Here is a 27,959-nt window from a genome sequence, read left to right on the forward strand (position 1 = left end):
CTTCACCTTTAATTCTTACCGTTTTGCTCACATTCCAAGAGAGATTAACAGTACTGTTGACTCCTTGGTTCAAAAGGCCTTGTCCGTTATGTGTAGGACAACATGGCCCATATCCACTCCATGGCTATCTGAATTATGTAACTCAGATACCTTGAGCTTGTCACACTTTAATATATAGACGTCTTTCGACCAAAAAAAAATGACTGCTGCTGATTGGTTTTTCTCAAAGAGCTCTCAAATCAAATTATCACAGTTAAGCGCATGATTACATATACTCAGTACCGAAGTTAATAATAAAAAATAAAAAAAACCAAAGCAGTGTAGTAATTAAAATCCAATTCCATTGGAATGCACCTACTGGGTTAGTCACAGTTCCAACACATTGCCTTGTACATACATACCTCTGCTGACTACCAGAACCGGCACCCAAGTTCAAAAACCCCCAGGGCACATAACCCAATTTCTATCCAATAGATGCAAAAAGAACCTAATTTACAGGTGGCAAAATTGGGGAGGAATTATTTTTTATCGCTCAATAATAAGTCCCATAGTACGCCTGCTGTACTGGTGGTGCCTGTTGCTGAGTTGGTGGAGCAAAGGTTGCTGCTGTGGCTGGTTGGGCGTAGTTTTGCTGTGGAAGAGCCTGCTGAAAAATAATTTATAACAATATCATGATGCATACAATTAAAAAAGACAACAGTTGAGCAATTGCCAGTCCTTTCTGTTTTCCTTCCACTTGACACTAGACCAGTATTATTTCAACCTTTTCAACCCAAAGAAACACAATTGGAATCACCAAAACCTACTAAGCAAGAAAAGAAGGACAAAAACCAGAAACAGATGCAAACGTTCGAGTCTCGATAACCTACAACACACTTAAAAGTTCCAATTTCCAGAGCAGGAAGTGTGAGGACATGGCAGGCAGATACTCAGATGTGTATCCAACAAAGTACAGAAGTCTAAACACAAACCAACACCATATAGTACTCTAATGCTGGGCAATGCATATATTATTCTCAATCTCTCATCTCCTGGAACTCAAGAATACTAAATCCCAAGTGTCATATCCTTGCTTCATCTAATGAGGTTTATATTATTTCCGTTTATATTATTTCCATGTCTGGCCATCCTGGATGGAAATTTAATAACTATGGATACCCCAAGCATCAAGTGTGTCCAAAATAGTGAGAAATTACAAAAGAATGCCACCAACCTCACGGAGTCATGGTATATGAGGTTATGGCATATTTGAATTCTTGAATATGTTTTACACCCTACTATATACTGACTAGTGATATGGTACAGAGGTTACTCTTATCACATGGAACTACCAACATCCATCCAAGGCTACCACAGAGCAAGAAATCATGGCAGCACCCAATAAAGACAGCTCACTAATCTTTGTGATGTATATTTCTCCTTTTTTTTCCTAAAAGAGCTAATGCTCTTCTTCTCCCCCAAAATTCAAGATTTTTTTGTGCGAAGTCCTTCGAGATGGACTGCCAACTAGGGATAAACTCCACTGGATGAATCTGAAATCTGATTCCTGTAGTATATGCCAGGATACTTCTGAATCACCTTGTCATATTTTTTTTATCTTGTAATCTGACAAAAAGGATTTGGTTTGCTGGACCCCTTGGCCTACGTATAGAACTTTTACAAGGTACTACTATCAAAGAGGCTTTTCATAACCTGATCAACAATCCATCCTTGACAAAAAGAGATGGAGATCGAATTTTATGCATTGCTAGTATTACCATGTATTTCATTTGGCCAAACAGGAACCAAGCTATCTTTGAAAATTACAAAACTCACCCCACTGGTATTATCAGGAATATCTTGAGATGGGTGGGAGAATACAATCTTTTTTGCCCTCTGGAAAATACATTACAGGAATCCCAGGGCAACCTCTCTATCTCACAGTTGCTTCCTCCAACGGAATTCTATTTGGGCCTCAATACACAGGAAAACATCATTTTGATTGCAGATGGTAGTTTTAATCAGAGATCAAAACAGGGAGGATGGGGTTTTGTATTTTCTTCAACAATGAGTTGTATGCATCATCTATGGACTATGGAAATGCAGGAACAGCACAGGAAACGGAGCTCAGGGGATTCAAAGAAGGGCTCCAGAAAGCACTTCTATTGGACTGCAGGAAACTGACGATCTGGACAGACTCGGAGGAGCTCAAGAATTGGACTACTAGCCAAGAAAAGTACTCGTGGCCATGGAACTCTTATCACTTTTTGTTAGATATCAAAAGCTTTATGGACACTTTTTGGTTTGTAAATATTATTAAGCAACCTAATACAGCCAGCTCATAAACTGGCAAACAATGCTAGGACTGAACACATATTATCATCCTGTATGTCAGATACTGTTCCTATTAAGTTTTAATTTAAGTATCTTTATTTCATTAAAAAACAAAGGTTAGCTCTTCCAATCACAATTGCTATACTTCTGAAAGGCCACTACTTTTAAAGTTATGGTTAACCACAATGGGTTACTATGAACCAGAATGGATCAACTCAACAGCAAGGGGTTCCAGACCATAGCCAGGCTCATAATCATAATTGTCAAGACGCCGCCTAGGCAGGCGCCTTGGACGCCTAATTGGTGTCACCTCGGTTTTGGACCTTCTCCAATGCCTAGGGTCGCCTAGACGCCATGACAACTATGCTCGTAATGCATACGAACCAGTATGTCCGAAACAATCCAAACATGCTCGTAATGCATACGAACGAGTATGCTCGTAATGAAGATGATGTAATAATCATTACAATCCTACACCTCAAGTGTCCAATGAAATTGTTGAGACAAAGATGGTAAGAGAAAAGGTGGAGACACTAGAGAATGCCCTAAAGAATGACACGCGGTACAGAAGACCAAATAATTAATTCGGAAGGAATGTATTTCTTCTTCTTTTTTTTTGGGTAGAACGTGTTTCTTCCCAAAGGCTAAGATACTGGAGAGATTCAAATGGAAATCTGATCAGTTCGATGGGACCGGAGATTCCCGTGCACATAAGGGATTACATCAGCCAAATGAAACTCCAGGGATTTTCTGACAGTCCAAGAAAAATACCTGGACAGGGTATGTTGGAGGATAAGTGCCATAAGCAGCTGTTTGTGCAGTTGAAGTGGCCACCTGTGGATGAGTATAGCCGCTGCCATAACCAGCATACCCACCATATCCAGCCTGTAAATCATATTAAGTACACAAAGAAATCAAATTAGGCAGCTGCAAAAAGTAAGTTTTTCCTGTCACTTCTTTTTGTTAGATGAGAAGTGTTGAAATGTAAGAAAGTGTCCGTCCACAAGAAGCCAATAACCCAAAATATATAGCAACCATCAAGATATCATGAAAAATATACAAGACAAAGGGCACAATATATGGAGATCCCTTAGATACCCATAACAAGGACCGACAAAAGAACCTGTCCAACACAGACGTCGGTGCCTAGGAGAGATTAGTGATCCCGCTATGAGAATTATGTAGGCTTACATAGAAGAAGACAACTGGAGAAACTTAACAAATAACTGCCATCAAAGCAAGAGATTAGTTGACCCTGGGGCCTCTACTAATGAAAATGAGAATATCTCCCAAGGGACCTGGTCAAACATAAACTCAACGAAGCTTCGTCAAAACTAGTTGGGGCTAGCTACACTATTCTGTTCTGCCTAGCCACTCTATTTAGGTACATCATAACTCCATGAAGCCTCATCAATTTTCTCTTTCCACATCTTTTTTAGCCTTCCACTTTTCTTTTTCCAAATCCTCCAACTGGTTGCACACTTGGTTGTAGTGGCAGATAGCCTAATTATCTCAATCAACTTCCTCTTACATTGTCACCTAGTGCTGCTACTCCTAAGCTCTCCCCCCCCCCCCCCAAGTGCATCCATTTCCGACTCTATGTTCCTAGTATTTTAGCCATTGACACCTATAACAAACTAAATATGTTACAACCATTTCATGCATATGCCAATTTCCCCCTAGTAAGTATGCTTATTCCATTTCTACATAGAGCATGGCTGGTATTATAGTGATGCAGTTGCACTAACCAACAAGATCGAGCTTGGAAGCCCAGGCCTAAATTTTACAATCTGTTCAAATAAAGGTAGATTGGGAATTTTCTTAAATATTGGGTGCTAAATTGCTAATATCCTCTTTAAAGCTATACGACTGTTGAGAGAGTATGAAGGTAGAGTAGCTGAGTTCAATATGAGTTCTAAAATTTTATTTTCAGTTCCACTATGAATCCAAGTAATAAGGGTGTACCCAGTGCACGATGGTCCACCATTGCGGGGTCTGGGGAGGGTCATAATGTACGCAGCCTTACCCTTTCTTTTGCAGAGAGGCTGTTTCCAGACTCAAATCCATGACCACTTGGTCACAATGGAGCAACTTACCGTAGCACCAGGACCGCCCTCATAGCTGAGTTCACTATGAGTCCAAGTCTGACTCATTATTGGTTTAGCAAATAGTTATATGGGGAAGTGTTTCTTGAGGGGAAGCATGGCCCCTGTGTGTGCACGGAAGCCAATGGGAGTTCGCGTGGAAGAATCATGGGGGTGGGGCAGTCATTTCGCCCCCTCTATGCCTGGGCACAACGTGGGCACTCCCCCGAGTTCTTTTTCCCTAGTTATATATATATGGAAGAGCGCCCCCCCCCCCCCCTAACAAACTGATACAAGATAAGCTGAATAGAAATTTTAAGTTTCATGGTTGCTGGTTGTTTCTCGTTGGAGACCACTTAGGCTTGTTTGATTGATCTCTCCTCCCTCTTGCTTTGATTTCAATTTTCAGCTTCTAATCACAGGTGTGATTTTGCCTTCTTTCTTCCATTCTTTTCAATTCTTTATTTCTTCTCTTCTTCCTCCAGGTTTCTAGTTCTAGGCTTATAGCAGGATACCCTGTTTCCTGTCAAGTTTCAGCTAGCTTTCTTAGTTCATGTCTCCTTTATTACAATATAATCTGCTCTGAAACTTAGTAGCTATTCCTCTATTCATATCTTCTCTATTACCTTATAGTTTGCTCTTAAACTTAGTAGCCATTACTCAATTAATATTCTCTTAGAATCTGCCCTTACCAGTTTCTTCGTCACTTTACAGGCCTTCTATATGACCTGCTCTGTTTTCTGTCTGCACTAAAATATTATTTTCTGGTTTGGCTTTTTAGTAATTAGACATTTTTACCTGGGTAACACTGTTGGTGTGACCTTTACCCCACCTGGTTCACCGTCCCTTGTTTCTTTCATGTTTCTGAACATTAAAAACAATTAACTCATACAGTCATACCTACAAGCTCTAGGTAGTGTTTGGTAAATACCAAAATAACTGGTCTTTCTTCCAAATTTCATTAATATCTGGATTTTGTCCAGTTTTCTTTTTTTTGAAATTTCAATATGGATCCGGGTTATTATTGTGGTCCCAGCCTTTGTGATCTTCTAGGTTCTATTCTAGACTCTGAACTGGACCATATAGTAGTTTTATATCTCCATGCAGTAAATCACACATCACTACATCAGAGACCATAAATTAAAGCACACTCTACCTGTTGAGCATAGCTAGGGTTCCACTGTTGTCCTGCCTGTGAAGCTTGTGAACCCTGTGACCAAGCTTGAGGTTGCAGCCCATATCCAGCAGTCCACTGGTTCTGTGCAGTTGGATATGCACCCATAACCGATTGGGTTGTTGAGGGAACACCTGCATAAGATTTAGCCAGCTTTGCCTTGTCTGAAGCTAGAAAGTCTTCAGCATGCCGTTTCCTCAACTCTGACGTGTTCCTGTGGTGTAAAAAGAGCTTGGCATGCCGATCTTCAGCCTTCTTGACAGACTCTGCATCTCCAAAGAGATTCAAAAACTGCAAGACATAGGAAATTGGATAGTAACTAAAATCATCCAAGTATGCATCATATCCACAAAAAAAGTTAACATCAATACATTACAAGATATATCCAACTACAATGTTGAAGTTTGCCCCTGTTAAGTAGTACTGTAGGGGAACTCTCGGTCTTGATTTACTTAGTAAGGTTAGCTTTGTCTATTATGTGTTGATATTGTAAATAAGGGCAGTATTGTACTTTCTTATATTTTTCTCTTAATAAAAAACCCTACTACTACCGGTAGAGAGATTATTCCATTCCCTCCATCGATAGTTCTGTTTTTCTCCATTCTCTCGTCTTCTTCTCTTTTCCAATGATCTTTGTGCTGGGCTGGTTCTTCTTCTCCAATATTGTCACAGCCCCAACACCACATATGGTGCACATGTTGGTCCTCTGTCCTCTATCAAATTTCAAGCCAAAAGGAATTTCAAATGTGACATAATATAAATCATAACTGGTTGGTAAGCCGAGAAAAATGGAAGCCAGTTTGAGGGCTGAAAGTAAAAGAAAGGACCATAAGAAGGTGAGATATGTTTGAATAGGATCACCAAATTCAACATGTGGCCAATCAAGGGGCACACAATCTCTAGGTCATAAAGGCCTCTGTGAGATCCAAAAAAGTAACAACTTCATGGCATGCTCAATTATCTCTTAAACTAGCTACTACTACAGTACTACTGAATCTATTGAGTTAAAATGAAGGGTGCTATATAGGTTGGTTGTTCAAAAATGGACTCGAAAGACATAGACAACAGGAACAATTGGGCCACTAGATTGAGATAGAAACATCGTCTGTAGCAATATTATTCAAATTTTAATTAGACAATGTAAACATTGTTTCCGGTGATGCATCATCTGAGACACACATCAAGGAAATTGTTGAACTGGCATAAAATAACACATCAAAGTTTGCCAGAGCTGAAATAACTGGGAATTCCAACAGAAAGCCATATTGATGTGGTTGAGATGTCTTATACCACCATACATTCACCAATTGCTAGTAGTCTTACCTCCATCAATACAGGCCAAACAAGGGCATCAAAATGTTAATATGGTCCACTATAGTAATAGAAACATAATTTTATACAACCCAACAATCTAGTAATTCTGAAACAACATCCAACTTATGATACAAATTAACCAATTCAATCACAATGTGGGAAGCTTTAGCGCAACGGTTAAGTTGCGCTATTACAACCAGTTGGTTGTGGGTTCAAAACTTGAAAACAGCCTCTCCTGTGAAGCAGGTAGTAAGGCTGTGTACATTTGCTCCTCCCAGACCCTGCAGTAGCGGGAGCCTCGTGCACTGGGTTGCTCTTTTTTAATCACCATTCCACAACATCCAACAATTCAATTATATGTTTGAAACAGCTTTGCTTGCAAAATGATAGCAATGACAGACTGAAATGTAGCTTGGGTTATCAGTTACTGTATTTTTGCCCTTCTTTATTGGGCTGGTAGATTATGATTGCAACCTTGCTCCTCCTCATTAACGAATAAATTACTCACAAGACACAAGTATACACATAACTAAACTGGAACAAAATGAATTAGTCAATCAAGTTGGCAGGTCAAAATTCCAAAGACAATGGGCAAGATCACCTCATGGCTCTCCAAAACATTACCTCTAAAAGAATGCCAGATAGTTCTTCTCTGTCAGTAATACTTGCAGGATTGGGATTATCAGGAGTGAGAAGTATGAACTTTTCAACCAATGAGTCTATATAATCAATTCTCTTAGGGGTTGACTGAATAGCCTCCAGATGGATCAAGGCCTGGACATCTCAAAGAAACAAGTGCACCATTGTTAACTAGAGAAGAAGAACGGAAACATGAAATAAAGCTGCAAAGAAAATGAAATCTGAAGGAGATTTAGAAAGAACACACCTCTAAAAGTGGCTTTGATAGTTGCACGTTATCAGTGGCTTCAACTAGAACCTCCCTAGCTTTTTCAGCATTTGCAGCAACCTTAAAAACAACATCAAAACAAACACAAAGACATAGTGTCATATTTGGAAAAAAGCATTACAAAACCTACAACCATGAAAATAAACCCCACAATCTTAATCTTGATGTCTCAGATTCAGATCATTACAGATTATGTCTATTAGCTAATGGAAAACAGTCTGAACACGTCATGGGTTACTTTGCAAAAATGTACAGCATCCTCAATTGATGGAACAATAAAAAGTTCTCTTGAAAACAGGAAAGAAGTTCAAGTGAGCAAACTATTGAAATAAAATGTGTACAGGTTGTGATAAAGAGAAAAAAACAAATAATTCTGAATTTAGGCAATCATGCGAAGGGCATCGGTAGGGCAAGATGAGGAAGAAGATCAGTGTTGAAGGCCCATTGTAATTGGGTGGCCTTTTCTTTTTCGTTAGTTTGTGAGCTTTTTGGTCCCACAACACCACCACCCCCTCCCGCAAAACAAAAACAAAAAAGAAAATGCGCAGTCTTACTAATGCCAGCTGGTGATCTTTTCTGGGTTCAGCTTGTTTTTCTCAGAGGCTATGTCCCATCTAATGCCAATGGTGGGGAAGGTCATCTAAAGGAAGGGGCATAACGCAGGCGCTGGGTTGTGTGGTGAGGTAGCCTTGGGTGAGTGTTTGACTTTTCCCATCTGTGATCCTCTCCTTGATTTCTAGACTATTGCTCTCGTCATTTGTCAGTTTCTTATATCCATATGAGCAATAAAGTTACTTTCTTACCGGAGAACACAACCCCCCCCCCCCCAAAAAAAAGAGGAGTAAGAAAGGAAAGAGTGGACTAATAGAACTTCCAGAAAAATGAACTGATGCTTTCCAAAATCTAGTGAATCCACTTCCATAAACTACAAAATAGTATAGTACAACATTGCAACAGAAAAGCACTACTCTGATCCTCATAGATCTAGATCCCCAGGGTCAATGGTTTCCAAATTCCAGAGAAATCACTTCCATAAATTTCGATAGCACAACACTACAACAAATAAGCACTACTCTGACCCTCGTAGATCTAGACCCCCAGGGTCAATGCAGATTCAAGTAATTGTTTCTAACTAGCATAAATGGTTCCACTTACCAAGCATAAAAACCGTGCATACTGAACAAATAACATTGGCAACGTTTGAGACTGCTCTTTCCCCTTTTCAGTGGCTATTGCCTGTTCATATAGTGAGAATGCATCTTCCAAGTTGCCCTGCAAAATGTAAAAAACTGGCGCGTTACAACACACATTTGACCAGGACTGAGTCTGGTACCTGCAATAGACAAAATGAATAGCACTACCAGTCGATTTTCCATGTTTGCATGCTTAATAACAGCTTCAAGTAAACCAGGTGAAATTCCAGAATGCACAAGTTGATATGCCGCACGTGCTCCTGCAACATCCCCAGTTTGCTCCTTAAATCTAGCAGCAAAAAGGTGAATCTCCGGTTGTCTCTGTCAAAAGCATTGTAAGAAACATAAGAAAGAAGACGGGAAAAATAGAACGAAAAAATCCACTAAAAATTTGATACAACTCCTAACCAAATTCATGCACTGATGACAAACAATATATATGAATTCCTCCCAGGAAAGAATATTTCTGTTTTATACATATGATAAAATCCAAGAAGTAAAGGATGACAGGCAGAGTACATACAAAGTCACAAGAATCATATCAGAGTATTCCACAATGAATGATGACTAAAATACGAAAAAACACAGCTAGTAAAACAAGCACACGTGATTAAGTAGCAGAGGACACCTAAAGATGTAAGGAAACTCAGTGAAGAACTAATTCATATATAAAAATAAGGAAAACTATACTAATTATTATTTTATTATCAGTCTTTTAAGGTTGGTTTCAACGCTTTGAAAATGATTAGAAATGCTAAATCGTCTATGCTATATTGGCATGGTCTGAAAATGCTCTCCTTTAACATGCTTGGCATCCAAAGATCGCTCTTCTGGAAAAAGGAAAAGAACCTTTTCCAGAACCATCATAAAGTTTTTTTTTTTTTTTTTTTTTTTTTTTGGGTGGGCGGGGGGGGGGGAGAGGTGTGAAGGCAAGGAACAAAACAACCTTTCAATGATAGCACCCATGACACATGTAAATACAACTACCTAAAAGGTACTGGATATTTTACTCCCCAAGTGGTTGACATAGACCTAGAAGGCAAGTCAAGCCAAAGCAAGGTTCGAAAACTCGGGTCTTGGTGCCAACTCGGACCCTTGAAAAACCGAGTCAAGTCGAGTCGAGATCTCGCCGAGTTGGTGTATTTTTTTTTTCCTCGACTCGAAGCCTCATCTCGGTGGGTTTTAGACCTAGTTTGGGTCTGAAACTTGGTATTCAGCCTATTTTAGGCCATTTAAACACAATGGCACTATCAGATTTTGCAAAAACAAAGTCCAAATAGAAGTTTCACTTAGTGGGAAAGCAGGACAGACACTTATGCTAGAAACCAGGACAGACATAGGACAAACACACTTATTTATGCCTAATATCATTTAAGTAACTTAAGATATTATTCATAAATACGCAAATACCCCCCTATTTGAATCCAATTTAAATAGTTAAAAAATCAAATTCCAAAAGAAAAAAAAGTCAACCCCCCAGTTCAAGAACAAAAACTAGATTTTCGGCGGTAGGTGCAATTTTCAACTTTCTAATGCTGGGGTTTTTCTCAAATCTAAAAATTCCATAAATCTTATTATGGTAAAACATTACTAAAAACCAAAAGTGCGGTAAAATATTCATTTGTTTTGATGTCCAAAAAACTATTTTCATTTAGAGCAACACAAAGCTTTCCAACAAGTCCAAGATTGCTAAAATCTGATTTATATTGAAAGAGTTATGTACCGGTCAAACTTAATTCGGTGTGCGCGAATGCTGTCAAAATCGCTCTGAATGAAAATAGTTTTTTGGACATCAAAACAAATGAATATTTTACGGCACTTTTGGTTTTTAGTAATGTTTTACCATAATAAGATTTATGAAATTTTTAGATTTGAGAAAAACCCCAGCATTAGAAAGTTGAAAATTGCACCTACCGTCGAAAATCCAGTTTTTGTTCTTGAACTGGGGGGTTGACTTTTTTTCCTTTTGGAATTTGGTTTTTTAACTATTTTTATTGGATTCAAATAGGGGGTGTTTGCTTATTTATGAATAATATCTTAAGTAAATGTTTCATTTACTTAAATGATATTAGGCATAAATAAGTGTCTGTCTTGTCTGTCTTGGTTCCTGGCATATATAGGTGTCTGTATACCAAGATTTTCCAGCAAGATCTTGAGATCTAGCACTCATATAAAGGACCTACATGGGCATGTTCCTATGTCAAACCGAGATCTCGACCGAGATCCGAGATCTCGCCTAGATCTCGGAGAGATATTGTACTTTTGTGACTCGACCCCCATCTTGTCTCGGGATTTCGAAAAACCGAGAAACTCGGCGAGATCTCGCGAGTTCTCAAACTATGAGCCAAAGCACACACTGCTACGAGGTTGAAGAGTTCAGGAAAAGTACAATCTCAATGGTTGAAATGTTCCAATACTTTCTTGACATACGCCTCTACAACCTCCAGTAAGTCCCCGGGGGGAGGGGGGTCTTCTCCAATAATTCACGCTCAGTTTTGATTATTTTGTTAGTTCCATGTAAATAAAAAAAATTCTTGGCTTATTGATGCAGCTGCTAAGAAGAAAAGGAGAGACTAGCCTGCATATTTGTAGTTCCTTTAGCAATTAGGAGATTTGAGTCTTAGTCTGGTCATGGGATGGTACTCACGGGTTATTTTCCTACCCAAAGTAAGTTTAGTGTCCTAAATTTGATAGATATGGGTTGTATCTTTTCAGTTTAACTTCATTTCAAAGTTTCCTAGCTGGATTAAGATTATTCCATTGCTGGTGACATGTCTGTTTTAGTTTACTCTCGATCTCAGTTTCAAATCAATATTAAAATCAATCTTAGGAATTCCTAACCAGTGTTTGATTAAGTAGTCTATAAATCAGATGTAAAGCCAATACCACACCCACAATTTCTTATGATAAAAAATAAAGTTACAGGCCCCCCCTCTCCCAAACTGTTCTGCTGTAAAGGAGTTACTTGATAGATTCCAAGGACGGATGCAGGTGAATTTCTGTTATTTCTTTCTCTTTTATCTATCTTTTTATCTCTACCTCTTCTATTCTCAGCTAAGAATGATCACTTCCCTCAAGTTTGTGACACCCCTGTTCTCTACGACCATACCCAATTTTCAATTTGTTTTCTGTGACCATATCTCTCTTCTAACAGCATAGAATCCATGCAAATTTAATATCTCAGTTTACGTTTAAATTTCCGATTGAGTTCTGTTCTGGAAATCTGATTCTTATTGCTCAGAATTCAAGTTCCTGCTACCTGCCCTGTTTTCCTAGTGCCACTAGGATTACCCCTGTGCACCACTGTTCTGATCTCAGGCCTCTGAAGCTGCTCATATCCATAGATCTGAACACTAGACCTCAATTTCAGATCATTCTGAATTCTCTAGCTCAAGTTAACTTTTCTCCCTTAATCCTTTAATTCTAGAAAATGACGTTTTTTCAGGTTTGCATTAATAACCATCAGTACTATTGGTTTCACCTCACCTTTAAGTGAAATACTCCATACTTAAGGACCAAGAGTCATGGCCACGAAGGGAAGGCTAGGGATTTCTGGTGGAAACACCAGATCGTGCAAGTCCTTGATACAAATATGGCTAACTATCCCTCTTCTCCCCCCCCCCCCAACCACAGAAAAAGGGAATCCAGGGATCAGTTTTCTCTTTATTTTGTTCTTATAATAAAATATATCACATAACGTCCCACATACATTTTGGGATGAACGAACTATTGGAAACCAAAGCCAGGGAAGTTACAGAATTATTTACTCTCACTAAATTTGCATACATAACTAGAAAACTAATTAGATTAAGGCGGCATTTTATGATTTGCTCATATGCAATTGTTGTTCTTTTTTTTAGGGGGAGGTGTTACTAGTATGACAAGGCCAGTCAATTAGATCCAAAATTGCTTAACCGTCAATTTTTTCATCCAGTTAAGCAGTGTGAAATTTTTTTTCTGACGCAATGCTATCAAGTTGTATCTTAAATGACAATCTCAACAAGTACATTATAAGTTGGAATATGAAAGAAGAAAATTTTTATACCGAAAGCATGGAACGAGGTATTGCCGAGATCTTAGAAATATCTCCTTTTTTTTAAGGTTTGAGAGGAGACCTTATACGCGGGGGGGGGGGGGGCTAAAAAAAAAAAAACACAGACTCGACCAAGATTTCGTGTCTCGGTCAAGATCTCGGTTGACCAAGATTTCGTGTCTCGGTCAAGATCTCGGTTCAACCTAAACCAAGCCAAACCAAGTTATAAAAGGCCCTTATCTCAACCGAGACCAGTTGAAATTTCAACAGGTCATAGTCATCTCGGATCGAGTTCATCGCAACCGTGTTTTAGAGATTTATACGCAAAGATGAGGTACCTTCAGTTTGTTAATGACTCCACTTCTTTGTATTGTGTGAATGAGTAAGTGAGATTCTTCAGCAACACTATAACATGGGAAGCCTATGTGTCACAGACAGAGGCTAACTTGCTTCGGCAGAGTCGAGCAAGGTCTCAAGATTTTGATCCAGCACAGCACTCGTTTGCGTGATAGAGATGAGATAAGATTGATCTATTTTACAGTTTTACATTCCTAATGCTTACTTAAGTTGTTTTACATTAATTGTATGCTTTCTACTACTAAATTATGTGTAGAATAGGGCCTATTAGAGACCGTGTACGTCATAGCCTACCAACCTAGGGTCAGAAGTCAAGCTCCTATTTGGATTTTGATTTTTCAAAATCAGATAGTGTCATTGTGTTTAAATGGCCCAAAATAGGCTGTTTACCAAGATTCATGACCTAACTAGGTCAAAAATCCACCGAAACCAAGCAACAAGTTCAACCAAAAAAAATGCACCAACTCGCAGAGATCTTGGCCCAACTCGGTTTTGTGCCTGGCCGAAACCAGGTCCAAAACCGAGACCTTGAACCATGACCTAAAGAAATGGTCATGTTCAGCCTCTTTCCCCCCCCCCCCCCCCAAACAAACCCAAAAAAAAAAAATTTGTTAGTACTTGTTTTCCAACAGCACAACCTACTCTCTGTTTAATGTCATAAGACCAACAATTCAAATAGCATGCAGCCTATTGGCAAATATTGTATAAATTCAAACTTGTCCTTGACCCATTTATTGTTTCTGCACTTGTGCAACTATGATGGATCTAAATATCAACAGGCCTATAAATAAGACATCATATACCTTGACAAAGACTTGCGTAGCACGAGCAAGTGCATTATTTGCGAGATCCATACTTCCACTTGCTTCCATGCATAAAACATAACGTATCCAGTACTCGGGATAATTGGCACAAGCAATTAGACACCTCTCATATAGCTTGACAACCTGAAATAACATAGGTATCACCATAAATCCTGATTCACAAGGGATCACAGAAAAGGGCTATGCACAAGGGTACTCCTTTGCCCAACAGAGAGATGGTTAAGAAGAAAAGAAGAGACCCGCATGTATAACATTGGAATTTCAAAAGAATAATATTACCATTTAACGCATACTACGAACCTACAATAACCACTGACAAATGAGGGTTTGGAGTGCTCAGCCAATTAGCTTTATAGAAACCAAATGGTAGACACATGCTTTAGCCTCGGGTCAATTTCCCGTTTTAAAGTTGCTTCACCCAACGCTTTTGCCATAAAGCATATAATGCAGCAAGTTTGACTTAATTGTAAGTCAATGTTTTACAAGCAAGGCAACTAAATCCTACAGAGAGGAGACCAAACACTTCCAAAACTACACAAGTGACCTAAAACATACCTTGTTGAAGTCACCTTCTCTTTCAATAAAATCCAGATAGCTATACCAGTTTTCTAGTTCTGAATCAACGAGGGGCCGTACATGAAAATAGGGCCTCCTAATAGCTGTTTCAAAACCAATGATCTTAGAATCGAACTCTTTAGCTTTCTTGTACATGTCTTCTCTAGCAGAGATATACTTCTCCAACTCTTCCGCTTCTGATAAGCCTAGTTTTGTAGATTGTTCCACACCGTTGGAAGGAACCTCTCCCTCGACTCCTTGGGCACCAGCCTCCAAGTTTGCAGCTACCGCGGCAGCAGCTTCCTCAGCACTCTGTAATTCAGACAAAGGCCGACTTGCAGCCAACTCCTTGAAACTGTAAACTCAACAGAACAAGACAAAAATTAAAAATGCCTAAAATGTGGGAACTATAACATGTCCAAGGGCACTCAGTACTTTGTTGAAAGATCATGAACAAAGGATATACACTATAACATATGTATAATGCAAACTGTACTATGATATGAAAGTAAGGCCCCATCCTCTCTGTGAATGAAAAGAAGGCTAATGCAGATTTGAGAAAATCAAGGACCAAACAGTTGCCATGGTATAAGAATTTGCAACAAAAATGTGGGAATCAAAGCAATGTAAAGAATGGAATGCAATACAAAAATCTGTACAGGGAAAAAATGCAAACCAAATAAAAAATTGAAGACATAAGGGCAAAGAACTAGGTCACAAAGAATCATTCAGAACATGATATTCAGTTTCTGTAAAACTGTAGCTAAGGATTAAAGATCAGAACTGGAACTGGATTGTTCCTGGGTGAAAAAGATCAGATCAAAGGGCAAAAGCATAATATATGCAGGTGATTGACCCCTTCATCTCTGCGTTTTTCCATTGAGAATTCTTTGCAAATGAAGAGATGTCAAGGGACTTCTGAAGTCCCAAGATTACAGGATCTAATTTTAACAGTCGGCGCAATGGCAATGAAAAAGAGCTCTTCTTTAGTGAGGTTATTATATGAGCAAATGCCAGGACCAAATTTTCCAATCCTAGGAAGCCTGTACCAGTACATGAGAGATGTTCAGTACCGGTTCTTATATACTGTTCGGGAATTCCTATGTGCATGTTTCAATTTTCCAGGCTGCCCACCAAAACCAAAGGCAGTTCTTGATGCAATGATGGCACCCTTATGATCATTTCTTCACAATCCAAGTATGTCACTTAATTTCACCTACTGCAGCCTCTGCTTTTTAAATTACTTTCGCTTGGGTATACAACAACTCAGCCTTATCCCAACTAAATGGGATCTGCTACATGGATCCTTATTCTCCAATCAGCTATATTCGAGTTCATATTTGATACAAGGCCTAAGCTAAGCATGTCTTTCCTCACCACTTAACCCATTAACATTTTAGGTCTGCCCCTGGCTCTTAAATCTGAATCAAATCACTTCTCATTACTTTCACTTGGGTATGCCACATAAAACTCCAGATTATCCAGTTGCTTATGCTGGATGCAATCCTTACAAATTAGAATGGATTCCAACTCAGCAACTTTCGAAAATTTGAGAAGACTTGCTTTTTCAAGATCCTAGTATGATAAAAGTTATAAAAAGCACTAGGGGAGGGCGGAGGCATTGTCATCTATTGTTGGCCTCTAATCCACTGACTATTGTATCAATGACTGGATACGTCCCATCTGATACTATTGGGAGTGGTACCAACTGATCTTTGACAACATGCTGCAAGAAGCTTATTAAAATACATACACCAAGCAAATCCATGCAACTGTCCTACCTACACATGGTGCTCCTACGGATCAAATTTACTGTACAGCATGGATGTTGGTGTATGTTCCCCAGAACGCTCAGCTCAGTAAGTCTCTAGCAAATGAAAATCCATTCATTTGCATTGCCTGGGTATAGTGGTTTTTAGATGTCAGCTCCTCAAAAGCAAAATGCAAAAAACCCTGGACTTTAGCATGCATTCATTGAAACACTTAGCAACATATGTGCCACAAATATATTACAAAAAACCAGCTCCTCAAGCACACAGTAATGTAGTCCTAGATAGGTAGGAGACCTACTAGGAGCCAAACAATAGGACCAAATAACAAAAGGGCTGCTGGTTCAAATGGACAACACTAGGATTTAGGTCAATTCCTAGGGTTAGGGTAGGATAATGGGAATATAGTTTATATGATTAAACTAGGCACGTTTTGGGGAGTTTAGAAAGCTAGATTTGGTTAGGTTTAGATGAGAATTCAAAATTCCAGAAATTAGGGTTAGGGTTTCAGGTTTTGGGCTTTAGAAATTAGGTCAAATTTAGGGTTTTGAAAGGCAAACAGGGGCAGCAGCTTAGGTCGAGTGAAGGGGATGTTAAGGAGAGGCTGTGGTTTGAATTTGAAGTAATTCTAATGGTTAAATATGGCTGGGCAGCAAGATCTAGGGTTTAATGGAGTTAGGGTTTATGGGATTCAAACCAAAAATAAAGTGGATCGATTGGGGGATACGATTAGAGGGTTAGAAGAAGAAATTGGGTTTCAAACTTACTGGAGATTCCACTGGCAACAGCTTGAACAGATGTGAAGGATAGAATCACCTTCGAATTGAAGAAAATCCTCCCAGCCGTCATGGCATAAGGAGTCAACCGGATTCCACCAGTCCCTTTCCACCTTGATAGAACCACAAGGATGCACACTCACAAGGAGCAACACTCAACAGAGCAGGGCAGCAGCAATGGCAACAAACAAAAGCTTTTCATTAATCAAATTCGTAAATCGTAATCAATGCTGGCCTTCCTTACAAACTTATATAGAAGACTCAAAAATAGACTTAGACACTAAAAAGGAATGGCCAAATGCAATCCTTAACCCATTAGCTAACTAAAACTGACTAGGAAACTGAAATACTAAAGGAAATAGACTTAAAACATGGCTGGACTTATAGAGTCCTAATTCAGCCCAACTTACATCACATGACCACTTAACCAAGTCACATGATCACTTAAATTGAACCAATTTTGAACCAGTTCAATTAAAAAACATAAAAATAAACTAAGTATTGGGTTAATCCCGTATGCAACCTATATACCCCTAGTTTAGGCTCATTAAAGTGGCCTAATACATAAAAAAACCCTTGGGAACAAAGGCCCAACATGTATATAACCCAACCCTAGGCCTCTTTCTAAAGAAATAAGCCAATTTCTATGATGAACTTGCATCACACAGCCTGGGTTCTGAGTATGCACAATCCCTAGCACCCACAGCTAGTAAGCCTTAGGCATAAGCCAGAAAAGCCGCAATACAAGCATGCAGGAAGATATTCTGACAAGTCAAAATAATAAACCTCACCAACGGCATGCTGGACTAGTGATTACAAAAAGGCAATGACATCATGGGAATAGTAAAATAAACAGGGTGTAACTACTACTTGCTCCGGTGCTTAGTTAACGGAATATTATTATTTTCTTCCCTCTTCTTTTGCATGTTTCTTACGGGTAGATGCAGAATAATATATCCTACAATTCTTGAACCACCATGATTCAATCAGGTCAAGATCACCAGCCAAAAACAAGCTTCTCAAGCAAAGAAAAACTGATTATTATTATTATATGGCATCAAATATAAACATAAAATGTATCAAAGATAAATTAAGCACTCAAAAACAAGGTGGAAACATCATATAAAAGGAGCCAAAACAAGGAACCACCTGTTGAAATAGCGATCAAGTTGTTGATTAGGATTCTCAAATATCCTTGTGTAGATCATGGCCAGGTGACACCACTGCTGCTGTGAGTATTCATATTCTATATATTTGTCCCAAAGAGGATAGGAAAGGTAATCGGTCCCAACATAAGCTAATCCACGTTCAAATAACCTGAAACACCACATAAGTGCATAATATTGTTATCGCATATGTGAAAATGTTTAATTAGCCTTTCAACGCATCCATGAATGGGAGACAGCAGCTCTAATGCTGAAGGAGAATGAAAGAATTTCAGTCTAAGAGCATGACACATCCAAAGGCACAAATACGCTGCATTTACCTTCCTGAAACAACCATACTATGTCCTTGAAATGAAGCAGAGCTATAGAGGCCATCTTAGCCCTTAACTGAACGTGATCTTCCCAGCAGCATTTTGTATATTGATGCACCCATGATAGCCTCAGAGTATCAAAGTTAAAGACAGCAGTAATTCATGGAGAACTACATGACTACTACGCAGGCCTTCGGAGAAAAGTGAAAAAAGGGTATGGGATAGAATGAGGCCACAAAAATTGTAATTGAATCCTAAAAGAAAATGAAACAGCTACTGTGAACAGCAGCCTCAAAAAAAGGGGTCCGCACATAGAAATTTGAGTTCTAAAGTGCATTCCCAACAAACCTTTCCGCCACACATATGAGTTATCACTGTAGCAGGCATACCGAAATAAGGTTAGCAACAATACAAAATCACCAGATTCCCATTATAATGATAAAGCAAGCACGTATGACCTTCTCCAATCAGACTATATTTCATAAGTACATGAATGGTGATTACCTTCGAACAGTATCGGGATCTTCGTATGTGGATATAGCAAACATGCAATAATGCAACCAAATATCCACGGAATAGGTCACAGCTACTACTGCCCTCTCATATACCTCCAAAACTTTGTCAATAGAACCCAAACGAGCTTCATGATCTGCATACTTTTTCCAGTAACCATAGCACAATGGAAATTCTGCCAAAAAGGTATCATACACCTTCCGTATTTTTAATATGTTATCCTGAAAATGGAAAAGAGAATTATGTCAATCTCCCAGGAATTAACAGCCCCATGACATTCAAGTATTCAACTCATAATGAAGAACTTCAACGACCAAAACTGACTTTTTTTAACAAAAAATTCAGTTCAAATGGAAGGAAGAATGTAAACGTGTTTGAAACAGCTAACAAATTTACAGCATGAAATAGTATATAAAGATCAACTAAAATGAGATAGTAAAGCTTAAAATATTCGAAGCAAAGGCAACAAATGTTAAGCTAAGATTCGAGGAAAAATTTTGTTCTTCCTCTCCACAGAATGGAAAAATCCATTCATTATGTTCCCAGCAGAACATGATTATTAACATTGGAAATTGGAATATTATGCCATGTACAACATAGCATAAAATAATGCATAATGCAGTGTGGTTCTTGAATTCCATAGAAACAATAACACTGTGCGTTAACAAGCTGTTTCAGCTGCTGTTTACTAGACGATGACGTTATCATTCCCACAGAGAAAAAAAAAAAAAGATATATGCTAATGAAAGCATAGTTGTCACAGCGTCTAGGCGACCCAAGACGTTGGAGAGGGGTCAAATTCAAGGCAACCAAGGCGACGCCTTGACAACTACGATAAATGGAAGGGATACCTCTTAAATGTAGCTTCCCCATCCAGCCTTCCTTTCTGTGGCTAAGGAGGATGCCTTTTTTTTTTTTCCGAGTAAGAAATAAATAAAAATAAATGTGGGAAGAGGAGTTCCAATTTTTCATATCAAATGCCCACATCCCAACCAAGATCTTAATATCACCTTTCCATCTCAAAATGGGTTTCCTATGCCAAAATAAAACAGCCACTCTGTTAACTGGCTAATATACTATTCATCATGCAAATTTTAACTGACAGATATAAAATTACGATACAAAGATTACCTAATCCCCAAACAACCCCCTCCCAAAAAAAGTAAGAAAGAGATCATTCTTTCAGGCCATGATAATTATTTAGAAATTTAAAATTTTGTGTACCCACCTAATGATTTTAATTAGAGATTGATGGAACAACAGTATCACCACTTCAACAATATAGTAGTAGAACACTTTGAAAGAACAACATTTTGCCTTGAAAAAGTAATAACAATACCCATGAATACCATATTAACTATCAGAACCCCACATGTATTGTCTGTGCTTGTGCATGCAAGTAAATAACTCACATTATAAGAAAGTAAGTGTACATTATTTTGTGCTAACACAACACATATACAAATATGGGAATGTGAGGATACATATGGGACACAGATATGTATAAAGATGTACTCAAATCTCAACACAGTAAACCAACGTTAATCACTCATATCAGTTCCTTCCCCCCTAATGCAGGTTAGGTTTAAGGCTCAGTTTAAATTTCAGCAGGGTTTTAGTATAGGTTTGGGTTGGGCTATAGTTTTTTGGTATTTATTGTTGCAATGGGCTGAAATATGAGGCCCAAAAGTGGAGTTTTAAGGGGGTGTACCAAAATTCTTATTTTATTGTGGGTCCCATTATCTTATCCTATATTGTTAGTCTTGGAATTAGTTTAGGAAAGTTAAGAGTCATAATTAATTGTCTAGTTAGGAGAGTCTTAGTAGTTGAGTTAATCTAGGATATTTTATTAGTCTATATAAAAAAGGAATGTAAACACCACCCCCCAACGATTTGGATTTTATTGGAATGGATTAGTTTGTAATTGCCTTAAGTGGCTCTCTCTCCTCCCCCTCGGTATTACTCTCTCTTCTTCTTCGTACTTGCTATCTCATCTTCTTCTTCCTACTTGCTATTCCTTCTCTTGTTTACTCGATATTCTCTTTCCTTTTGTGTTCTATTGATTCTTCATTTTTTCTAAATTTGATTTTTTACCCTTCTTCTATTCACTCCCTACCACAACACCAACTTCAGATCCAAAAATCTAGGAGTGATTTTCCCCATTTTTCTCCCATCGATTTTTCCTAGATCCTATTTTTTGATAGAACCTTCACTCTCTTCTACCCCCATTGACCACTCCTATCCCCTTCTTTCTTTAATAAATTTTTTATTCAACTCCTATTTTTCCCCCATCTTCTCTCTCCTTTATCCATCAATGGATGTTTTCTCTCTTCACCTTTCCACCTCATCACTTTATTTATTTTGGGATATTTTATTTCAGATTTTTTATTCTGAAAATTAATTTCTAAAATCTGGTAGTTATTCTTTTAAATCTGACCATTAGATCTGAAATTAGAACTCTGACCAAATCTAGCCTTTAGATTAAAATCTATTCCCTCAAATCCTTAAGTGAGCCCATCACTTGCACATACAACGGTTGATCTGCATCACCCGCACGCCAAAACATTATATATATATATATATATATACACACACACCATATATATACACTATACACTATACACACACACACACACACACACACACATATATATATATAAGGAATTTTGTAAAAATGAATGGTATCTCATAAGCTAACCTTTCCCACCCTCCAAGGGAAAAAGCAATGCATGCACACACAACATAAAGAGCTAAATGGGCATTGGGCAACAAGGGCCCAAATCCATGGATACCCACTCAGCCAAAATATATACATCATTGCCGACAGTAGTATCCACTGGAACAAGGTCAAATTGGAAATCAGGGCCTTACCCTCAATGCAATATTATGAGAATAAACAAGAAAAGTGGCATCTCAAGTAATCCAAACACTAATACATCGACTGGGCAGATACAAGCATACTTGGATACAGTTCACCTAGCGGGCATACCAAAAGAGATTAGATCATGCCAATCGATACTCCCAAACATACTTAGGAAATATGCTTGGCTATGAGCCCAAAAAGGTTCCTCTGTTATCTATCCTCCCCCCCCCCCCCCAAAAAAAAAAAGACATTTCCAATTTGAAGAATTGTCTCAACGTACCTCTGCAACTTTCTCTGTCTCTTCAATGAGGGCAGTCCATGCATTGAAGTCCAAAGAATTAGCTTTCACTATGCTCCACAATCGTTCTTCTTCAGCAGAAAGTGCTGACAAGTGGCAACAAAAATGAAGGACGAATCATCAAAGAAAACCACACAAAATAAAAAAAATTCACCACCACCAACACCCCAAAGGAAAAGAGGAAGACTAAAAGAAAAGGTAATGAAAGAGTGACAAATTTGGATAGTAAGATTCAAAAAGAATATATCCACACGATCACTTCCACTCAAAAGATATAGTTCCTTTCTGGAAATTCTGGATTGGGTACTATCAAGACCAATCTATTTAAGGTTGGATTTTAATTTTAAGGGACATCTATTCCATTTATGGACAGAGTTTCCTGTTTCAAGTACACCTTACTTCCCTGTTGTCAGTACACTATTAGTTTCTATCTATTGATGCAAGAGCCATTGAGCTCCATATAAATTTGATATCGAATAAAACTGGATTTTGCTGCATCTCTGTTCTGTGGGATTCAGAATGCTCTGTTGTGGGATGCAACAACCCTTGGTGAGATGCTGAGGTTGGCTGATGGGATGTTAGCCTAGTTCCAGGTGAGATGCTTGGTTCATGTCCATCTATCTTTCTTCCATTCTTCATCTTATCCACCATCAAACAAGCTTAGAATTTTTTAAGTTTCTATTCTGTTCTAATGCATGACCCTTGCCAGACCCCAAATTGTCTGGTAAGGTTTCTCCATTGCAACCTAGTGGTTATGGGTTTGAGTCAGGAAACCACCTCTCCGTGAAGCGGGGGTAAGGCTGCATACAATATGACCCTCCCCAGCCGCGGTGGCAGGAGCCTCGTGCACGGGGTACGCCCTTTATTCTGTTCTAATGCATACCTACTTGCTGGAATTTCAGTTCTCCATAGTTTCCATCTGAGATTTCAAATCTGATTTCATATTTTGCAATCAAATTACATTCTAAACACAGCCAAGGTTTCAAATTGATCTTTGTGTTGTTTTCCTAGAATCCTATTTCTAGTTGGATTTCCAGCTCAAATCTATTTAAAGATCAGATTTGATTTTCTGTTTCAGATTAGTATCCTTACATTATTGTTGAAATCTGTTGGTGTTTTGAGGCACTTTTGATTACTGCTTTGAACCACATAAGATCAGCCATTGATAATCACTTCTAAAATTCTGTTTTAAAGAATCCTAGTCCTAGTAGGATACCCTTATAACTCCAGATCAGACCATTGGATCATACTCCTCTTTTCAGGAGTTATATTTAGCCATACTATTGGCATTCGACCAGAATTTCATTCCCATCTGAGTTGTTGATTGTTACTTAATGGATTTCTTCTAAATCTGGTCTTTTCCCTTCACTGCGATTCTGGTCTCATTGGATTTCTGAACCTATTACCTCAGGCTACTAGAGACCCATCGATAATCCTACATCTGCTAAACCAGCTAACAGTCAAAGGACTTGGGTTTTAAATTCCAAGAATGGTTAATAGAGGTAGCATTCTAGAAAGCAACATCCACTTCTGATCTTGTTCAGATGCTTTTACATCTAGAAAGAATCAAGGCAAAAATTGAATCTGGACCTACGATTAGCATTAAACTTTGTGTATATATGAGTGCCACCACACTCACAGAATTCCTCCTTTTTGGTTTAAGGGTTGCTTGGAAGATCATTCTCCTTTTTTGAAATCTCTACAGCAGGAAACCAACCATGGAAAGATTAGTACAATAACAACACTCTAAAGCACGACAAAGACAGTTACCTCCTTTTGCACATCGGCTTATCATCAGCAAATTATTAATCAGTCAAGCACTTCTTGATCCATTACAGGTTTAAAGGGGAAGCCCGGTTCCACTTCTTTGAACCCTTCAGGATTAGTTTATTTCCATGTGATATTCCCAACCTATCACACAGTTGGCACTTTAAGAGGGAAATCTTTTAAAAGTATGCCCTTGGACAAGCATATGCGAATAACAGAGAGTGGTTCCAAGACAGAAGACATTCTATCCAAGAGGTTCTTGATGGGATTACTTAGAGTACCATGAGATAATAGGATAATCCAAAATTTCCACCTAGTTACAGCATTCTAGATGGAGGCAGAGGTGATTACGTCCTCCCGTTCAGTGTGTTAGTTCATTGCAATCCTGATTTTCTGTAGGAGTGTTAGTGTTGTTCTCTTGCAGCCTAGCCTCTCTACACTACCTCTCCTCTTCCTAAGAAATTTCTGAACACAATAAAATATGCATGGAACTCACTGTTACCACCTCTCCTCTTCCTAAGAAATTTCTGAAGACAATAAAACATGCATGGAACTCACTGTTACCATTTAATAGCATTACACAAGAGCCTAAAAGAATCGGTCAAGCTTCAATCATGAAGCTAAAATAACCATATAGATGACAATTACCAATTGCACTTCATAGAAGCAGAAGGCCCTGTAACATTATTCTATATTGCACATGCTAAAGGAAATCCATTGATCCTCCCAAAATGATTTATGATGGGGAAAATATAGTGAACTACATGAAAATGTTAAATTCATGTAATATATAACCATACATATACATGAAAATGATTTATGATTATGATTGTGTTTGTGTTTGTGTGTGTGCATAAAATCAAATCAAATCAGCAATACACAAATTTCTTGCGCATCTGCCAGCTCAAAGGTTTGATCTTCTCAAGCCAGGAAAAGAAAAGAATTGGTAGTAAATCCAATGTGAATTAAATGCCATTAAAGGTTTAAAGTCTCGGTATCGGTTATTGTATCGGAAGGGTGATTTTAAGAGACGTGTATCATATCATAATGTATCGTATCTGAGATACGTATCGTATGCTACAGATACGCATGGAAATGGCCAATAAACACATGGAAATACACTTTTGGAGAAAAAATATATATATAAATAAGCATTATATAACATGTATCATGCTTAAACACTAAAATGGAGAACGTATAACAAGACAAGAAACCTTCATTGATTTGAGTACAAATCCTTGCAAATGATCAAGTTTGAATCATCAACTAACTTAGTTTTACCTAAATCTATTGATTATAGCACAAACTAGGATTAAAAACCATGATCTAAATTTTCAACACAAAGATCATGTTTTTCTGAAACCTACCATTTTCTGTGAAAAATCCTTCAATCTCTGATCTCAAAAACAAAATCACAGTCTTATAGTCACATGGGCCTTTAATGGCCATATCAACATGTATCGGTTGGTATCGACCATATCAGTATGTATCGGTCTGTAGCGAGCTGTATCAGCCGATACATACCGATACGTATCGATACTCTCATAGAACCCTTTAACGTAAGTCGGTACGTATCAGCCCGTATCACATCGGACAGTATCAGCCAATACAATACGATATCAACTAAGACACCATTTTCTATATTAACAAATATATATGTACCGGTACCGACCGACACCAATACGTATCGGTCCGTATCGTAGCGTACCAGCCGAAACTTTAGATCATGCAGCCATTAGTTCTACCACATCAGGAAAGGAGGTTTGGTCTGCATACAAAACTAACAAAACAATACACTAATTTCTTGTACAAGCTAAAGATACAGATAGTAATAAAGATACTTTGAAGTGAAGAAAATAATTATTCACATATACATGTTAATATAGTAAACACATATGAATCACAAACATGCATGGTAAGAGGGGGGAAGAGAGAAGTTTGCAAGACGTACCAGAAACCTCTTCAAACGGTTGCTCAGCAGCTCCACCAGCATCATTCGAAGCAGACCCATTTTCACCACTTCCTGTATGAGTAAAATTTTTCATTTCACTAACACCATTTCCATTTACAGAAGAATCATAACCAGCAACTTGAGCTGAATCCGGTACTACATGCTCCTGGCTGATAAGATTCTCAGAAGTATTCGCCACCCCAACAGCTGGCTTTGACTCATTTGAGGTAACAGGAGGTTCTTGTGTATCATAACTCGGATGTGTATCATATGCATTTCCGTCGGCTAAACTAGGACCATCCGACAAGGGATACGTGGCATCTGTTGGAATGGTTGAAGTAGTCGGATCCACAGCATCCCCAGTGGTGAAAGCAACACCATCTGAAGTAATGTTTGCACTCACAGCAGAGTACTCAGTTGTAGTATAGTCTGACGATGAGTATTCCATAACAGTTGACGTTTGGGCAACCACAGTTTCACTGTCCCCCATTGTACCTTACCAAAGTAAATCTGTACCTTGAGTTCAAATGACAGCAATATTACAAACGCATAATTTTCAACAAACACTCACTAAGAGAGAGTTGGCGGGGTGGGGATAAAAGGGGAAAAAAACACAAAAATTTATGATGGTTTAATAGGAGATAGAAATGCAGAGAAAGCTTAATAACTTGGATCTCTTTTAGAGAAATGTGCTGCAAGGTCTATACCAATAATCTGAAATTCCAATTAAAGGGGCAACTAGGGGAAGTTCACCAAAACTCTTGCAAATGAAGTACAGTCCACCCCCACCCGGCAAAAACAAACAGACATTAAGGAACTTCGATCCACTAATCAATGGCCTAATGAAAGCTATATCCTAATTGCCCTGAGATGCAATACAACCCATAAAAAATTAAAGGCAACCGGGGGGGGGGGGGAGAGAGAGAGAAAATCGAGCAGCCCATTTGACTCAGTTTGTAGGTTTTGTGGCATTGAAGGGTAGAAAATCTAAGAGACGTAATAAAGAGAAGGCAAAAAGACACATGTAGACCAAATTTTGCAAAAGTAAGGTGAAATCCATGTTCTGTCTGCTGCAAGCAACAAACATATATTCAGATCCAAATATGAAAATAAACAAAATTCTAAACTTTGCACTGAATGTACCACGGAGAACCCTAGTCGTCATGGCTGCAATAACAACAATGATAAAGGCTTCAGAAGAAAAACCCTAGCCCAAATAGTCCCAATGAGCAAAACCCAGCAAACAAACAAAAAAAAATCAATTTAAACACACGAACATTAAACTACCATTTCATCAAGTTGAGAGATAGGGATAATGAATGAAATACCAGTGAGTTGACAATATTGAGGGACAACAAACAGGGAACAACACGCGCCGTTAAAGAATACTTACTTGCGTGTCGAAGGGAGATTGAGAAATGAAAGATGACGAAGTGGTTAGGTAACCAAGCGAATATGACAGAGAATGAGAGTTCTAAGGTTTGCGCTCCTCAATCGAACCAAAGCTATTGATTTTGCGTTTTTGGTGGGGAAATCAGAGCGAGTAGTGACGAGAGAGATAAAGAAGGGAGGGAGAAGAAATACTGCGATTAGTAGGGCACCAGAGCTACCAAACAATAGTTGATATGTGATGAGACAACTATTTTTTTTATTATTAAAGGTTAAAAGGAAAAACTAAGTACGATGGAGTTGCCAGCATAACCTGTGGGATGATGAAATTCTATCCTTCCCTCATACATTTCTTTTTTTGGTTTGGCATGAAAAACCCCGGAGGACAAATGGGAAATTACA

At 38.5% G+C, this 27,959-nt stretch overlaps 1 protein-coding gene across 4 annotated transcripts; it reads right to left on the minus strand.

The window, feature by feature from the left end:
• Nucleotides 1–327: 327 nt before the first annotated feature.
• LOC122669836 (pre-mRNA-processing factor 39-like) lies at nucleotides 328–27,755 on the minus strand. 4 transcript variants are annotated; one of them, XM_043866701.1, is made up of 14 exons: nucleotides 27,562–27,755; nucleotides 26,169–26,684; nucleotides 22,433–22,536; nucleotides 19,281–19,510; nucleotides 18,449–18,616; nucleotides 14,755–15,109; nucleotides 14,179–14,322; nucleotides 9,154–9,306; nucleotides 8,948–9,064; nucleotides 7,772–7,852; nucleotides 7,510–7,659; nucleotides 5,554–5,862; nucleotides 3,085–3,198; nucleotides 328–643 (listed from the first exon to the last, which is right to left on the minus strand). In XM_043866701.1, the coding sequence occupies exons 2-14, from the start codon at nucleotides 26,656–26,658 to the stop codon at nucleotides 533–535; spliced, it is 2,526 nt and encodes an 841-aa protein (XP_043722636.1). In that variant the 5' UTR covers nucleotides 26,659–26,684; nucleotides 27,562–27,755; the 3' UTR covers nucleotides 328–532. The 4 variants fall into 4 exon arrangements, with proteins under 4 accessions (XP_043722636.1, XP_043722637.1, XP_043722635.1 ...); XM_043866702.1 differs by having other exon boundaries at nucleotides 328–646; nucleotides 26,169–26,647; nucleotides 27,562–27,754; XM_043866700.1 differs by having other exon boundaries at nucleotides 328–646; nucleotides 26,169–26,678; nucleotides 27,562–27,754.
• Nucleotides 27,756–27,959: the final 204 nt, after the last annotated feature.

This window comes from Telopea speciosissima, chromosome 7, assembly GCF_018873765.1.
Source record: "Telopea speciosissima isolate NSW1024214 ecotype Mountain lineage chromosome 7, Tspe_v1, whole genome shotgun sequence".
In the NCBI taxonomy this organism is placed as follows: Eukaryota; Viridiplantae; Streptophyta; class Magnoliopsida; order Proteales; family Proteaceae; genus Telopea; species Telopea speciosissima.